Here is a 17,687-nt window from a genome sequence, read left to right as displayed (position 1 = left end):
ACTTACCCTACTCGATTGAGGAAGTTCGGTCCCTGACCAGGAACTGCCGCACTTGCGCTGAGTGCAAGCCTCGGTTCTACCGCCCAGATAGAGCCCACTTAATCAAAGCTACACGGCCCTTTGAGCGGCTCAGCTTAGATTTCAAGGGCCCCCTCCCGTCCGTCGACCGCAATGTTTACTTCCTGAACATTGTGGACGAATACTCCCGGTTCCCATTCGCCTTCCCCTGCCCAGACATGACCAGCGCCACGGTCATTAAATGCCTCAACAGCCTGTTCTGCCTGTTCGGTATGCCAAGCTACATCCATACGGATAGGGGGGCGTCCTTCATGAGTGAAGAGCTATGCCAGTACATGCTGTCCAGGGGGATCGCCATGAGCCGTACCACCAGCTACAACCCCCGGGGTAACGGCCAAGTGGAGCGAGAGAACGGGACAGTATGGAAAGCAGTCACTCTAGCTCTAAGGACCAAGGGCCTCCCTATCTCCCGCTGGCAGGAAGTCCTCTCGGATGTGCTCCATTCGATACGGTCGCTATTGTGTACGGCCACGCCTCATGAACGAATGTTTGTCTTTCCCCGGAAATCCACCTCAGGCGTATCCATGCCGTCATGGCTCTCCACCCCAGGTCCAGTACTCGTGCGAAGGCATGTGAGGGGCCACAAGACGGACCCTCTCGTGGAGCCAGTACACCTACTCCACGCCAACCCCCAATACGCATATGTCCGGCACGCCGACGGAAGGGAGGACACCGTGTCCATAAAAGACGTCGCCCCAGCCGGCATCGACAACAACCACGGCAATAGCAGCAACGACGATCACAGCAACCCTTACCCACCCACTACTCTTTCATCACCCCCGGAAGAACACCGACCAACGGCACCCCCACCAACTACCCCTTCAACAACCCTGGCGGCACCCCCGGCAGAGACCCAGGAGGCTACCGGGGACACCCAGCCGACACCCGCGGCACCGCAACAGCCACGTCGGTCGCAGAGGACTATCAAACCCCCGAACAGACTAAATCTATAGAAGGGGTGAATGTGATGAAATATTCATCATCATCACTGCCTGTGACTGAGATCGGTTTCAGTGTCATTTCCCTTCCCCCAGACCTCATTGTATTGTGTACTGGAATGTGCTGTGTGTAGGGCTCCGCCCATACCTGGCCCCGCTTGTAGGCTGGCTCAGTCTGGCCTCAGCCTCCAGAAGGAAGACATCTCTCTCTCTGACTTGTTACGTTCTAAGTTAATAAAAGCCTTGTTTTTGTTCTGCTAACTTCGAGTCTCGGAATTATTGAGGCACATCACTTGCCTCAGCTCATCCGCTGCTGAAAGTCTCATCCATGTCTTTGTTACCTCTAGACTTGACTATTCCAACGCACTCCTGGCTGGCCTCCCACATTCCACCCTACGTAAACTTGAGGTCATCCAAAACTCAGCTGCTCGTGTCCTAACTCGCACCAAGTCCCGTTCACCCATCACCCCCTGTGCTCGCTGACCTACATTGGCTCCCGGTTAAGCAACGCCTCAATTTCAAAATTCTCATCCTTGTTTTCAAATCCCTCCATGGCCTCGGCCCTCCCTATCTCTGTAATCTCCTTCAGCCCCACAACCCCCCCGAGATCTCTGCGCTCCTCTAATTCTGCCCTCTTGAGCACCCCTGATTATAATCGCTCAACTATTGGTGGCCGTGCCTTCTGTTGCCGAGGCACTAAGCTCTGGAATTCCCTCCCTAAACCTCTCCACCTCGCTACCTCTTTCCTCCTTTAAGACGCTCCTTAAAACCTACCTCTTTGACCAAGCTTTTAGGTCACCTGCCCTAATTTATCCTTATGTAGTTCGGTGTCAATTTTTTTGTCTTTTAATACTCCTGTGAACGCCTTGGGACGTTTTACTACGTTAAAGGCGCTATATAAATACAAGTTGTTGTTGGAGTACCAGAGTTCAGGTTCACACGCCATCCACAATCTGGCCAACCATAACCTACTGCAGAGTGGACATCTTCACCCCAGATATCCATCCCAGACTGTGATCGACTTGACATGATAGATATACACATGGGGGTGTCAGTTTGGCTCAGTGGGTAACACTCTCGCCTCGGAGTCTGAAGGTTGGGGGTTGAAGTCCTCACTGCAGGGACTTAAGCACAAAAATCTAGGCTGACACTCCCAGTGCAGTGCTGAGGGAGTGCTGCACTGTCGGAGGTGCCGTTTATCAGATGAGATGTTAAATCGAGGCCCAGTCTGCTCTCTCAGGTGGACGTAAAATACCCCATGGCACTATTTTGAAGAAGAGCAGGGGGAGTTCTCCCCGCTGTCCAGGGGCCAATATTTATCCCTCAACCAACATCACTAAAACAGATGATCTGGTCATTATCACATTGCTGTGTGTGGGAGCTTGCTGTGCGCAAATTAGCCACTGCGTTTCCTACATTACAACAGTGACTACACTTCAAAAAAAGTACTTCATTGGCTGTAAAGTGCTTTGAGACGCCGTGAAAGGCACTATATAAATGCAAGTCTTTCTTTCCCTTAATTTATTTTTACGCAGAAACTATTTTAATTTGTGTTAGACAATGTTAATCTCCACAATCATTATACTGACAAAGAGTAAACCCTCCAATCACAGAGCAAGACCCTCAGTGATCACAGCATCGATGGGTGGACACCAGCTGGGATTTCCTGCAGACTTGGAGAACATTCGGTCCAGTCTAGCTCCTGTTTAAACAATGCTTGCCTTTCATTAGAACCCTGTGTTAAATCCATTCCTGATTTTAATTTTATTCATTAATGGGATCTGGGCGTCGCTGGCAAGGCCAGCATTTATTGCCCATCCCTAATTGCCCTTGAGAAGGTGGTGGTGAGCCGCCTTCTTGAACCGCTGTAGTCCGTGTGGTGAAGGTACTCCCACAGTGCTGTTAGAGAGCGAGTTCCAGGATTTTGACCCAGCGACGATGAAGGATCGGCCGATACATTTCCAAGTCAGGATGGTGTGTGACGTGGAGGGGAACTTGGAGGTGGTGGTGTTCCCATGCGCCTGCTGCCCTTGTCCTTCTAGGTGGAAGAGGTCGCGGGTTTGGGAGGTGCTGCTGAAGAAGCCTTGGCGAATTGCTGCAGTGCATCTTGTAGATGGTACACACTGCAGCCACGGTGCGCCGGTGGTGGAGGGAGTGAATGTTTAAGGTGGTGGATGGGGTGCCAATCAAGCGGGCTGCTTTGTCCTGGATGGTGTCGAGCTTCTTGAGTGTTGTTGGAGCTACACTCATCCAGGCAAGTGGAGAGTATTCCATCACACTCCTGACTTGTGCCTTGTAGATGGTGGAAAGGCTTTGGGGAGTCAGGAGGCGAGACACTCGCCACAGAATTCTCAGCCTCTGACCTACTCTTGTTGCCACAGTATTTATGTGGCTGGTCAGTGGTGACCCCCAGGATGTTGATGGTGGAGGATTCAGCGATGGTAATGCCGTTGAATGTCAAGGGGAGGTGGTTAGACTCTCACTTGTTGGAGATGGTCATTGCCTGGCACTTGTGTGGCACCATATTAAGCCCACATTAGAACACAAAGCCTTGCTTTCTGTTTAATGCCCTTGCCATTACTCTGATAAAAATTCAGCTTCCCTATAATATACACAGGGCCTTTCAAAGTTTTGTTTTCCTTTCATTTTAAACGATTCTTGTCATTCCCTCATCAGACGTGACCTCCTCCTGACAGGAAAGATTCTTGCTGAACGAACCTCTCACAGCCATTGCTAGAGCTGGCTTGGGAAGTGTTGCTGAGCCAAGGGAGGTAAATAAATAGGGGAATGATGGAAGAAGTTCATGATCCGTGGGGCAAAGTGATTCAGTAATGCTGGAAAATCAGCTGCTGTGACACAAAGTTGTGGGGAGCAAATGGCTGCAAGCACAGAGACAGGGGGATTATTGGTCACTTTATTCATTCATTCTGGGGATCTGGGGAAGAAAAAGGAAACCCGGAGGCAGAGATAGACAGAAAAATGAATGTTTCAGAATGAATCCCAGCCCTGTGATTTGGAGATGGGCGAGAGATTGTTTAAGCAGAGGGCTTTTAACAGCTGGTTGCTGGAGGTTAGAGTTCTAAACGCTGGTGTTCTTCATCTGTCGCCTTCTGCTCGCTCTCCTTCCCGTCCTTTTGCTTCAGGGTCTCGGTAAAGAATCTCACCCTGTGTTCCTTCAGCTTCCTCCCGGCCTCCGGCACCAGGTTCAGCTGCATGTAGCTTTCACTGTGGTCGTAACCCGGCCAGAATATCAGCCCTTCTCCGTTAGGGTCCCTGCAAGTGAGGCAATTTCACACGTTAGGGACACAAGAAACAGTCCGCTCGGCCCCGGATCGCCAGAACCTTCTCCCCACCCCATTCTCCACCCCCCCCCCATCCCCCTCTGGATAGCTCAGTGGGCAAACACACAAAACTCGTGGTCCCGAGTCACACAGACCAGAAAGATCCCAAGTTCAAGCCCGGCTCTGTGCTGAGTTTGCTGATCTTAGGGAGGTGAGCAGGAGGGGGTTCTCTGATGGGCCCTGGTGTTCCTGGGTTGTGGGGATGGCGGGAGAGAAAGGGGAAGAGGAGCAAAGGGGGGAAGGGAGAGAAAGGGTGGGGAGAGAGAAGGGGGATGAGGAACACCCAGAGTTCCTGCCCCTGCCCACGATCAGTGATCCCGGTTGGAAACTGGGTCTGTGTGGGTGTGGAGTAAACACAGGACAGAGCTCACCCCCTCGCCCTCCGCACAGAAACAGGACATTCGGCCCAACTGGTCCGTGCCGGTGTTTATGCTCCACTCGAGCCTCCTCCCACCTGTAATGATATCAGCAAATAGTGATGGTATTTGCCTGTTTGATTATGATGCCTTACCAGCATGTTTGCCTGATTGATTACTTATACCTGACCAGCAGAGGGCATGTGACAGAGACAAGCAGTTGAGTTTAGTTTTGCTTTCGCTTTAGATGGATCACTAGCATGGTGTCTCCTGTAATGCTGTTAAAAAGAGTTGAACAGACTTTAGATAAAAAGACATCTCTTTCATGAATGTGTCGTCATTGAACCCACATACAAATCGATACATGGTGTCAGAAGTGATTGAAAGAGATGAAGAGGAAAAATCTGAAGTGAAATCAGCTCTCCACATATTAGCAAGCCAAAAGAAAACATCGTTACTTACCATTGGAGAATAGCTAACGAAGTGAAAAATGGAAGGTTTACTCCCACCGGTGAAGCTTCAGTTGACAGGTAATGTGGCTGAAAATTGGAGGAGGTTCAAACAACGTGTGGGGTTGTATTTAGCGGCAATCGGAGCTGACGAGAAAAGTGATAAAAAGAAATCGTCAGTGTTCTTACATGTTGTGGGTGATGAAGCGCTGGAGGTGTATAATAACTTCAGATTCGCTGCTGATGGAGACAAAATGAAGCTAGATAAAATAATGGAACAGTTTGAGGCCTACTGCATACCTAAACGTAACGTGACGTTTGAGAGGCACAGATTTTTCACATGTGTACAGAAAAAGGGAGAGACTATTGATCAGTATGTGACTGAACTGAGAAACCGAAGCAAAACATGTGAATTTGGGGGACTGACAGACTCGCTGATAAAAGACAGACTGGTGTGTGGTATTCCGGATAATGGTCTAAGGGAAAGACTGCTAAGAGAGCAAGATCTAGACCTGGGAAAAGCCATAGCACTGTGTAGGGCTACAGAGACTGTGAAGTTGCAGGCAAAGGAGCTGTTCAGTGACAGTAGCAGCAACGTGGGTGCAGTGAGAATGAACGGATACAAACCATTTAACAAAAAGAGCGCCAATGTGAAAAAAGAGGCGTGGCCAGCGAACAAAAATGATAGGGGCAATCGAAAGTCATGTAGTCAATGCGGTACACAGCATACACCAAAAAAGTGTCCAGCATATGGTAAAACATGCAATAGTTGCAACAAAAACAACCATTATGCCCGTTGCTGTAAGAACCAAGCGCAACAAAGCAAGGTCCATGCAGTAGATGAAAGCGAGATAGAGGAGTTCAATGTAGATGTTGTGTCTGAAAACAAAGAAGAAAAAAGAGACTGGATGTTGACACTAAAAGTGAATGACATACACATTCCATTTAAATTGGATACTGGAGCACAAGTTAATGTGATATCAGAGACTGATTTTAAGAAAATTAGACCCAGACCAAAGATACATGGAATAAAAGTGAAAGTGACAGGATACTCAGGTACTGATATACCAGTGAAAGGAAGATGCATTGTCAAAGTAACACACAAGGACAGAGAGCACACACTAGCATTAATCGTGGTGCCAAAGGATGTGCAAGCCATACTAGGTTTAAAAGCCTGTGAGAGACTGAACCTGGTAAAGAGAGTCCTCGTTGTGGAAAGCGAAGGAGAGACAGTCTATGATGAACTCATGAAAGAGTACAACAACCTATTTAAGGGTCTAGGCTGCCTGCCAGAACACACGATCAGAGTAGATAAAAGTATGCCAACGGTCATACATCCATGCAGAAAAGTTCCGTTTGCTCTTCAAAAGCGACTGAAGGCAGAGTTGGACAGGATGGAAAGCCTGAACGTGATTCAGAAGATAGATGAGCCAACTGAGTGGGTGAGTTCCCTCGTCGTTGTGGACAAAAAGAATGGAAAGCTCAGAATTTGCCTGGATCCAAGAGATCTAAACAGAGCAATAAAGAGAGAGCACTTCAAGCTTCCTACACGTGAGGAAATCATGGCACAGTTTGCAAATGCAAAGTATTTCAGCAAGTTAGATGCATCATCAGGATTTTGGAAGATGAAATTGGACGAGGCAAGTTCAAGACTGTGCACGTTCAACAGTCCATTTGGCAGATACAGATTCCTAAGGTTACCATTTGGCATTGCCTCAGCTCCTGAAGTGTATCACAAAACTATCCATATGATCTATGAGCACCTGGAGGGAGTTGATACATCAATGGATGACATCATAGTATGGGGAACCACGAGAACTGAGCATGACGAGAGACTGAAAAAAGTGCTGGAAGCAACAAGGAAAACAAACCTGAAGCTGAATAGAGAGAAATGCCAGCTCGGGGTGACAGAACTGACATTCGTGGGAGATATCCTTAGCAGTGAGGGCATCAGACCAGATCCCAGAAAGGTGTCCGCCATTGAGAATATGCCAAAGCCACAATGCAAAAAGGACGTGCAGAGGTTTAATGGAATGATCAACTACATGGGTAAATTCATATCCAACCTCTCAGAAAAGATGGCGCCACTGAGAAGACTAACTGAAAAGAACATAGAATGGGAATGGAATCATGAGCATGAGAAGTCATGGAGCGATCTAAAGAAACTGCTCACAGAGGAACCAGTTCTGAGGTTTTATGACCCAGCGAGACCCATCAAGATATCATCAGATGCATCACAGAGTGGGCTCGGTGCAGTTCTTCTGCAAAAATATGACTACTGGCAACCTATTGCATATGCATCGCGCTCAATGGCAGACGCGGAGACGCGATATGCTCAAATAGAAAAGGAGCTGCTCAGCATCACATACGCCTGTGAAAGATTTCACCAGTTTGTGGCAGGACAAGCAATCATTGTAGAGACTGACCATAAGCCCTTGATTGCATTGTTCCAAAAGCCACTAAATAGCTGTCCGCTTAGAGTACAAAGAATGATGATCAGGCTGCAACGCTATACACTGAATGTTGCGTACACACCGGGTAAGCTGATGTATACAGCAGACACGTTGTCCAGAGCTGTTGACCCAGGAGAGCCCGCAAACACCAAAATGGATGAAAAAGTAAACGCCTACGTGGACATGATCACAAGTGCACTGCCCATAGCAGATGCAAAAATGGAGCTCATAAAGACTGAGACAAACAAAGATGAAACAATGAGACGACTGAGGAAAAGCATCTTGGATGGATGGCCCAACATGAAGCAAGACTGCTCACCTGACATGGCAGAGTACTGGAACTGCAGGGCGGAACTATCACTGATCGAAGACATCATCTACAAAGGAAGTAAAATAGTTATCCCAAAGAGTCTGAGAAAAGAGATGCTAAAAAGGATCCATGGAGGACATCTGGGAATCGAAAAGTGTAAGAAAAGAGCACGAGAGGTGATGTACTGGCCACGAATCAACCAAGATGTGACAAATGAGGTGTCAAACTGCACAATATGCCTGAAATATCGAGCAAGCAATCCGGTAGAACCACTAAAGCCACACCCAGTGCCAGACAGACCTTACCAGAAGGTAGGCGCTGACCTATTCGTATGTCAAGGGAAGGACTATCTTGTAGTCACAGACTATTACTCCCTGTATCCAGAAGTTTGTAGACTGTACACCACCACTGCAGATGCTGTGATAACATGTATGAAAGCCATATTCTCCAGACATGGCGTGGCAAGCGAAGTCTTCACAGACAACGGACCCCAGTTTTACAATGCAAGTTTCCGACACTTTGCCAAAGAGTGGGACTTTGTCCACACAACGTCAAGTCCTCACTTTCCTCAGTCCAATGGACCAGTGGAAAAATCGGTCCAGACAGTGAAAAGACTGATGTACGAGGCAAAAGACAGTGGAACTGACTTCTACCAAAGCATGCTTGTATACCGCACAACGCCGCTCGAGTGTGGTATGTCACCAGCCCAACTCCTTATGGGACGTCGGCTAAGGTCAAACCTACCCATCCCGGAGAACCTCCTGAAAACAAAAGAGGGGGAGAAAGTGAGGAAGTTCAAAGAACAACAGAAAGAAAAGCAAAAGTACTACTATGACAGAGGAACACAAAACCTACCTGAACTCCACACTGGTGACCAAGTAAGGTTCAAAGACAAAACAAACATATGGACTCAGAAGGGAACTGTCCTGAGTGAAGTTCAACCAAGATCATACACCATTCAGACAGATGAGGGTGCTGTTCTGAGAAGAAATCGTCGAGATCTTCTCATGGGACCAGCCACAGCAGGTCAAAAGACTGATACTGTTGAACAACCTGATCACACAGCTGAGAACACATCATCTGAGGCAACAACTCAGATTAGAGTCATAGAGTAATACAGCACGGATAGAGGCCCTTCGGCCCATCGTGTCCGCGCCGGCCATCAAGCCCTGTCTAATCTAATCCCATATTCCAGCATTTGGCCCGTAGCCTTGTATGCTATGGCATTTCAAGTGCACATCCAAATGCTTCTTAAATGTTGTGAGGGTTTCTGCCTCCACAACCCTTTCAGGCAGTGAGTTCCAGACTCCAACCACCCTCTGGGTGAAAAAGTTCTTTCTCAAATCCCCTCTAAACCTCCCGCCCTTTACCTTGAATCTATGCCCCCTAGTTATTGACCCCTCTACTAAGGGAAAAAGCTCCTCAGCATCCATCCTATCTATGCCCCTCATAATTTTGTACACCTCAATCATGTCCCCCCTCAGCCTCCTCTGCTCCAAGGAAAACAAACCCAATCTGCCCAGTCTCTCTTCATAGCTGAAGCGCTCCAGCCCTGGTAACATCCTGGTGAACCTCCTCTGCACCCTCTCTAACGCGATCACATCCTTCCTGTAGTGTGGCGACCAGAACTGCACACAGTATTCCAGCTGTGGCCTAACCAGTGTTTTATACAGCTCCATCATAACCTCCTTGCTCTTATATTCAATGCCTCGGCTAATGAAGGCAAGTATCCCATATGCCTTTTTTACCACCTTATCCACCTGTTCCGCCGCCTTCAGGGATCTGTGTACTTGCACACCCAGATCCCTCTGACCCTCCGTCTTGCCTAGGGTCTTTCCATTCATTGTGTATTCCTTTGCCTTGTTAGTCCCCCCAAAGTGCATCACCTCGCACTTTTCCGGGTTAAATTCCATTTGCCACTGTTCCGCCCATCTGACCAACCCATCTATATCGTCCTGCAGACTGAGGCTACCCTCCTCGCTATTTACCACCCTACCAATTTTTGTATCATCCGCGAACTTACTGATCATACCCTTTACATTCATATCCAAGTCATTAATGTAGACCACAAACAGCAAGGGACCCAGCGCCGATCCCTGTGGTACCCCACTGGCCACAGGCTTCCAGTCACAAAAACAACCTTCGACCATCACCCTCTGCCTTCTGCCACTAAGCCAGTTTTGTATCCAATGTGCCAAGGCACCCTGGATTCCATGGGCTCTTACCTTCTTGACCAGTCTCCTGTGCGGGACTTTATCGAAGGCCTTACTGAAATCCATGTATACCACATCCACTGCGTTACCCTCATCCACACACCTAGTCACCCCCTCAAAAAATTCAATCAAATTAGTCAGACATGATCTTCCCTTGACAAAGCCATGTTGACTATCCCTGATTAATCCTTGCCTCTCCAAGTGGAGACAAATTTTGTCCCTCAGGATTTTTTCCAATAATTTTCCTACCACTGATGTTAGGCTCACTGGCCTGTAGTTCCCCGGTTTTTCCCTACTACCCTTCTTGAATAATGGTACTACATTAGCGGTTCTCCAGTCCTCTGGCACATCCCCTGTGGCCAGAGAGGTCCTGAATATATGTGTTAGAGCCCCCGCAATCTCCTCCTTTGCCTCACACAGCAGCCTGGGGTACATTTCATCCGGGCCTGGGGATTTATCCATTTTTAGGCCAGCTAAAACCGCCAATACCTCCTCCCTCTCGATGTTAATATGTTCGAGCATATCACAGTCCCCCCGCCCTATTTCTATGTCTACATCGTCCTTCTCCATAGTGAAAACAGATACAAAAATTCATTTAGAACCCCTCCTACATCTTCCGGCTCCACACACAGATTGCCACTTTTGTCCCTAATGGGCCCTATTTTTTCCCTAGTTATCCTCTTACCCTTAATATACTTATAAAACATCTTCGGATTTTCCTTTATTTTGCTCGCCAGTGTTATTTCATGGCCCCTCCTTGATCTCCTAATTTCTTTTTTAAGTATCCCCCTGCACTTTTTGTACTCCTCTAGGGCTTCCTCCGTCTTTAGCCTTTTGTATCTACCAAAAGCCCTCCTTTTTTTCCTAATCCATTCTCGTATATCCCCTGACATCCAAGGTTCCCTGTGGTTTTTGGAACCACCCTTGACCTTTACGGGAACATGTTGCCATTGTATGATCTCAATCTCCCTTCTGAAAGCCTCCCATTGCTCCGATGCAGATTTTCCTACAAGTAGCTGATCCCAGTCCATTTTGGCCAGATCCTGCCTTATCCTATTAAAATCGACCTTCCCCCAATTTAGAACCTTTATTTCCGGCCCATCCCTGTCCTTTTCCATGACCACCTTAAATCTTACCATATTATGGTCACTATCACCAAAGTGCTCACCTACTAGCACTTTTTCCACTTGGCCGGCCACATTCCCTAGAATTAGGTCCAGTACCGCCCCCTCTCTTGTAGGACTTTCTACATGCTGGCTCAAAAAGCTCTCCTGGATGCACTTTAAGAATTCTACACCCTCTGAGCCTTTCACACTCTGACTATCCCAGTTAATATTGGGGAAGTTGAAATCCCCCATTATTATTACCCTATTATTTGCACATTTCTCTGAGATTTGCCTACATATCTGTTCCTCTATCTCCCCCTGACTGTTTGGAGGCCTATAGTACACTCCCAGCAAAGTGCTTGCCCCCTTTTTGTTTTTAAGCTCCACCCATATGGCCTCATTAGAGGAGCCTGCTAATATATCATCCCTCCTTACTGCAGTAATTGACTCCTTAATTAATATTGCGACACCCCCTCCTCTTATACCTCCCCCTCTGTCTCGCCTGAAGATTCTGTACCCCGGAATATTGAGCTGCCAGTCTTGCCCTTCCCTCAACCATGTCTCCGTGATAGCAACAATATCATACTCCCATGTGTTTATCAACACCTTCAGTTCATCCACCTTATTTGCAAGACTCCTTGCATTAAAATAGATGCCATCCAGCCTTGCCCTTATATATTTGCCCTGTCTACCAAGCTGACTTGTTTTTTTCTCTATAATTGGCAGCACATCCCCCCCTATTTCAGCTCCCCTCTGTATCCCATCCCCCTGCCAAGTTAGTTTAAACCCCCCCCAACAGTGCTAGCAAACCTCCCCGCAAGGATATTTGTCCCGCTCTGGTTCAGGTGCAACCCGTCCGACTTGTACAAGTCCCACCTTTCCCAGAAGCAGGCCCAGTGATCCAGGAAAGTAAAACCCTCCCCCCTACACCAACTCTTTAGCCACGCATTCATCTGCTCTATCCTCCCATTCCTATACTTACTAGCACGTGGCACTGGGAGTAATCCAGAGATTACAACCTTTGAGGTCCTGCTCTTTAATCTGTTACCTAGCTCCCTAAATTCTTGATGCAGGACCTCATCCCTCTTTTTACCTATGTCAAGGACAATCAATCAGAAAATCCTCAAGACACGTGAAGCCTCCTGAGAGACTCATTGAGCAAATTTAAGGACTATTGTTATAGAAGGAAGTAATGTTATCTTATTCTTTCTTCAAGTTCTAGTGTATTTACATATTTCATGTGAACACACAAAGCAAGGTTAAAAAACCTTGATCATGATAATGATAATGTAAGTTCATTAAGTGTTACAGTTAAAATGCAGATTAATATGAAGAAAACATGTTGTTAGTTAAAAGTAAAATACTTTTGTTTTAAGAAAGGGAGATGTAATGATATCAGCAAATAGTGATGGTATTTGCCTGTTTGATTATGATGCCTTACCAGCATGTTTGCCTGATTGATTACTTATGCCTGACCAACAGAGGGCATGTGACAGAGACAAGCAGTTGAGTTTAGTTTTGCTTTCGCTTTAGATGGATCACTAGCATGGTGTCTCCTGTAATGCTGTTAAAAAGAGTTGAACAGACTTTAGATAAAAAGACATCTCTTTCATGAATGTGTCGTCATTGAACCCACATACAAATCGATACACCACCCCTCTTCATCTCACCCTATCAGCATATCCTTCTTTCCTTTCTCCCTCATGTGTTTATCCAGCTTCCCCTTAAATGTATCTACATTATTTGCCTCAACCACTCCCTGTGGTAGCGAGTTCCACATTCTCACCACTCTGTGGGTAAAGAAGTTTCTCCTGAATTCCCGATTGGATTTATTTGTGACTATCTTATATTTATGACCTCTGGTTCTGGTCTCCCCCACAAGTGGAAACATTTCTACGTCTGCCCTATCGAACCCCTTTCATCATTTTAAAGACCTCGATCAGGTCACCCCTCAGCCTTCTCTTCTCTCCAGGAAAGATCCCCAGCCTGTTCACCCTTCCTGATGATTGAGATACGAACACCTCACTTACCCTTTCTTTGCAAAGTTAGCCCAGTAAGCCATCACTGTTCTGCTCAGAACCAACTCCTCTTCAGTGACATTTCCTGCAGGAAGAATGAAATCATCAGGAGATAAAAACACAGAATGTTGGATTCTTCCAGTTCTGACGAAAGCTCATCGACCTGAAGCGTTAACTCTGTTTCTCTCTCCACAGATGCTGCCTGACCTGCTGAGTGTTTCCAGCATTTTCTGTTTCTATTTCAGATTCCCAGCATCCGCAGTGTTTTGCTGTTTGCAAACTATAAGGAGAGACGGGTAGGAAAGGGTGAATCGGTTTTGTTTGTAGAGCAGCAGAGGTTGGACAGCAGAGCATTTGCTGCATTTGCTCTCTGTTGCACTAATGTGGGCCCTCACTAAAGGCAGGTAACACCCGCATGTTTATCATCGGAACAGGAGGAGGCCATTCAGCCCCTCGAGCCTGTTCCACCACTCAATGAGATCATGGCCGATCTGCAACCTGACTCCATCCACCCGCCTTAGCTCCTTATCCTTTTATACTCGTCTAATGAAAATCTGTCGATCTCAGATTTTAAATGATTAGTTGAGCTGGCATCTACTGTGTCTTGTGGGAGAGAGTTCCACACTTCTACCACCCGCTGTGTGAAGAAGTGTTTCCTATCTTCTCTCCTGAACGGCCTGGCTCTGATTAGATGCCGAGAGGTCATGTGATGAAAGCTCCTGGAATGCGTAAGCCGGATTGGCCAGCCTGCACTAGGCTCCAGTTTAAAGATGTGAGTTACACATGAACAAGACGAGAACGAGCTGTGCCGCCTGCTGGCCTGGAACCTGTAGGTTCGACACGGGAAGGTTGAGCTCCAGAACCGGACACTCGATAGATATCGTTTCCCAGCTAAACTCGCTTAGTTTGCAAGTACTTCGCATTATTTGGAGGATTAAACTCTAAATAAGTGAAACTTTGCCTGTGAGCGTATTGTCTGACTGTCACTGACTGAACGCACATTAATGAGTTACTGGGTCGCTAACCAGAGGACACAGATTGAAGGTCATTGACAAAAGAACCAGAGGGGGAGAGGAGGAGAATGTTTTTACGCAGCGAGTTGTTGTGATCTGGAACGTGCTGCCTGGCAGGGCGGTGGAAGCAGATTCAATAGTAACTTTCACAAGGGAATTGGATAAATACTTCAAAAGGAGAAATTTGCAGGGCTCTGAGGAAAGAGCAGGGGGAGTGGGAGTAATTGGAGAGCTCTTTCAAAGAGCTGGCACAGGCCGAATGGTCTCCTCCTTCTGTGCAGTAAGATTTTAACTCCAGGTGGATTCCCTGCTCAGGCCTGAGTTACAATTACAGTCGGGTCTCAATGATGTCATCGGGCCGCAGCAGGCACATGTAAAGAAGGGCCCCTGTTGTCTCCGGGCACCTGCCCTTGCTGCCTGCTCAGGAGAGCAGGGTAAAATTGCAGATGTTGCGATCATGGCGGCTTTCGGAGTGGTAAGAGCCCGAGCGATTTTAACTGCCCGCCCGCCCGCCAGGTATCTGCTGAGCGAGTGGGGTTAAAATCGGCCCCGATTCTAAATATAACCAGCTGGTTACCAATACCAGGAAGTGGAGTCAGACACAATACAATACAATACAATACAAATCGCTTTATTGGCATGATAAGGTACATCTTATGTTGCCAAAGCATCAAAATACATTTATGGTTGAACACATAAACGCGGTTCCATTCATACAGTGTATAAACAGGTATATCCCTGAGTTTATAAATATATTTTCGCCTTGTTTATATATACTCTTGTCTTAGTTTACTGGTTGTCCCTCTGTTCATGGCAAGCTGTAACATAGTGTGCCGCCAGTGTTACACAGCTTCTCTCCTCCCCCAGTAGGAATGGGAGTTTTTGGTTGTCAGTCAGATTTCTGAATTCAGGGCATATTTGTGAGAATTTTTGATAGAAATTCTCTCTGATGCCCTGATATTTTCCACAGGCTGTGAGGAAGTGCATCTCTGTCTCAACTACTCCCTGACTGCAGTGAGAGCATATCCTGTCTTCTCTTGGCAGCCTGGTCTGCCTGTGTCTGCCTTTTTCGATCGCTAGGCTATGTTCGCTAAGTCTGTACCTTGTCAAGGTTCTTCTCAGTTTGTTATCCTTTACCATGGTCAGGTAATCAGCTATGTTGTATTGTCTGTTTAGGGCCAAGTAGCAATTGAGTTTGCTTTGGGTTTTTGTTGTTTCTGCCCAATATGACAGATATTTTTCCTTTTGCTTAGCGACGATTGTGTTGGGTCGAAACAGACACAGAGGGCAACAGACTACACTCCAGCACCAATAACGCTGCCTCACTGGCCTTGGTTACCCGGACACCCTTGGTAACAACATTACCATTGTAGAAAAATGTACAACCCACAATCTTCGGACTGAGAGGCGAGAGTGCGATCACTGAGCCGCGGCTGACACCGTGACCATTTGACTCTCTGTGTCCCTCCTCACCCTTATTGCTTTCAATTCCCACCCTGACCGGATATTTATCCAGCGGCTGTGTTGAGTTAATCAAGCAGTGTATTTTTGCCGCGAGGTTTCTTTCCAGGGCGTCATTGCAGCACCGGTACCCGTTAAACCCCAGCTCCTGATGTCAATCAGAAAGGAGAGCGCACTGCACTGTCGAACAGGAAATGGAGATGTGGCAAAAAAAACAAACAGCGAATCTCTGGCGCATTTTCTCACCTAACAAAACAACGTCACCAGTCCAGAAGGCGGCGCCAAACACAAATCCAATCTCATCGCCGTGGTCAGACTTTACAAACTCCGGACGATTGGTTGCATATACGCTCGGCCTGTGCTGAAACTCGTACAGAAAAACAGAGTTCCCGGCATCTGAGGAGAGCAGACAGAAAGATCAATCACTCAAATTATGTGGAGAGATTGGAGGAGCTGGGATAAGTGCTTTTAAAATTTAAAAAGGGGATATATTCAATAAACTAATCAAACTCAAAAGAGGATAAAACCCCTGGTCCGGATGGATTGCATCCGCGCATTTTAAAAGAATCTAGGGAAGAGATAGCAGAGGCATTACTACGCATATTTAATAATTCTTTGGAAAAAGGTGTAGTGCCAGAGGACTGGTGGGTAGCTAACGTAATACCGATATTTAAGAAGGGGGATAGAACATGTCCAGGGAATTATAGACCAGTCAGCTTAACATCGGTGGTAGGAAAAATAATGGAATCCCTACTAAAGGAGAAAATAGAAGAACATCTAGAAACCAAAAATATAAAAATGAATAGTCAGCATGGATTTCAAAAGAGAAAGTCTTGCTTGACCAACCTTACTGAATTTTTTGAAGAGGTAACAGAGAGAGTAGACAATGGTAATGCAGTAAATGTAATTTATCTGGATTTCAAAAAGGCCTTTGATAAGGTAAACATAGAAACATAGAAGATAGGAGCAGGAGTAGGCCATTCGGCCCCTCGAGCCTGCTCCGCCATTCAATGAGATCATGGCTGATCATCCAAATTCAGTACCCGGTCCCTGCTTTCTCCCCATATCCCTTGATCCCTTTAGCCCTAAGAAATATATCTAACTCCTTCTTGAATATATTTAATGAATTGGCCTCTACTGCCTTCTGTGGTAGAGAATTCCACAGGTTCACCACTCTCTGGGTGAAGAAATTCCTCCTCATCTCTGTCCTAAATGGCTTACCCTTTATCCTTAGACTGTGACCCCTGGTTCTGGACTCCCCGACCATCGGGAACATCCTTCCTGCATCTAGTCTGTCTAGTCCTGTTAGAATTTTATAAGTTTCAATGAGATCCCCTCTCATTCTTCTAAACTCCAGCGAGTACAAGCCCAATCGACACAATCTCTCCTCATACGTCATTCCTGCCATCCCAGGTATCAGCCTGGTGAATCTTCGCTGCACTCCTTCCATGGCAAGAACATCCTTCCTCAGATAAGGCGACCAAAACTGCACACAATACTCAAGGTGTGGTCTCACCAAGGCCCTGAACAACTGCAGCAAGACATCCTTGTTCCTGTACTCAAACCCTCTCGCTACGAAGGCGAACATACCATTTGCCTTCTTAACCGCCTGCTGCACCTGCATGCTTACCATCTACGACTGGTGCACAAGGACACCCAGGTCTCGTTGCACTTCCCCTTCTCCTAATCTATTGCCATTCAGATAATAATCTGCCTTCCTGTTATTGCCACCAAAGTGGATAACCTCGCATTTAGCCACGTTATATTGCATCTACCATGCTTCTGCCCAATCAACCAAGGTACATAAGAACATATGAAATAGGAGCAGGAGTAGGCCATTTAGCCCGTCGAGCCTGCTCCGCCATTCAATAAGATCATGGCTGATCTGATCTTGGCCTCAACTCCACTTTCCTGCCCGCTGCCCATAACCCTTGACTCCCCTATAGTTCAA

At 46.9% G+C, this 17,687-nt stretch overlaps 1 protein-coding gene across 1 annotated transcript in view; it reads right to left on the bottom strand.

Annotated features, from left to right (window-relative positions):
• Positions 1–3,916: 3,916 nt before the first annotated feature.
• The window catches only part of LOC147116744 (carboxylesterase 5A-like), a 29,176-nt gene continuing 15,405 nt past the window's right edge, over positions 3,917–17,687 (bottom strand). Inside the window, exons 4-6 of the mRNA XM_085992061.1 lie at positions 15,983–16,132; positions 13,275–13,347; positions 3,917–4,289 (exon numbers count right to left, since the gene is read on the bottom strand). Coding sequence (XP_085848187.1) covers positions 4,088–4,289; positions 13,275–13,347; positions 15,983–16,132 — 425 coding nt within the window. The 3' untranslated portion in view covers positions 3,917–4,087. The remainder of the gene's footprint in view (positions 4,290–13,274; positions 13,348–15,982; positions 16,133–17,687) is intronic.

Source organism: Somniosus microcephalus, chromosome 6 (genome assembly GCF_052327205.1).
Source record: "Somniosus microcephalus isolate GS21.2 chromosome 6, FLI_Smic_1.0, whole genome shotgun sequence".
NCBI classification, from domain to species: domain Eukaryota; kingdom Metazoa; phylum Chordata; class Chondrichthyes; order Squaliformes; family Somniosidae; genus Somniosus; species Somniosus microcephalus.
The sequence above is the reverse complement of the archived record's forward strand: the minus strand, read 5'-3'. Positions and strand labels throughout refer to the sequence as shown.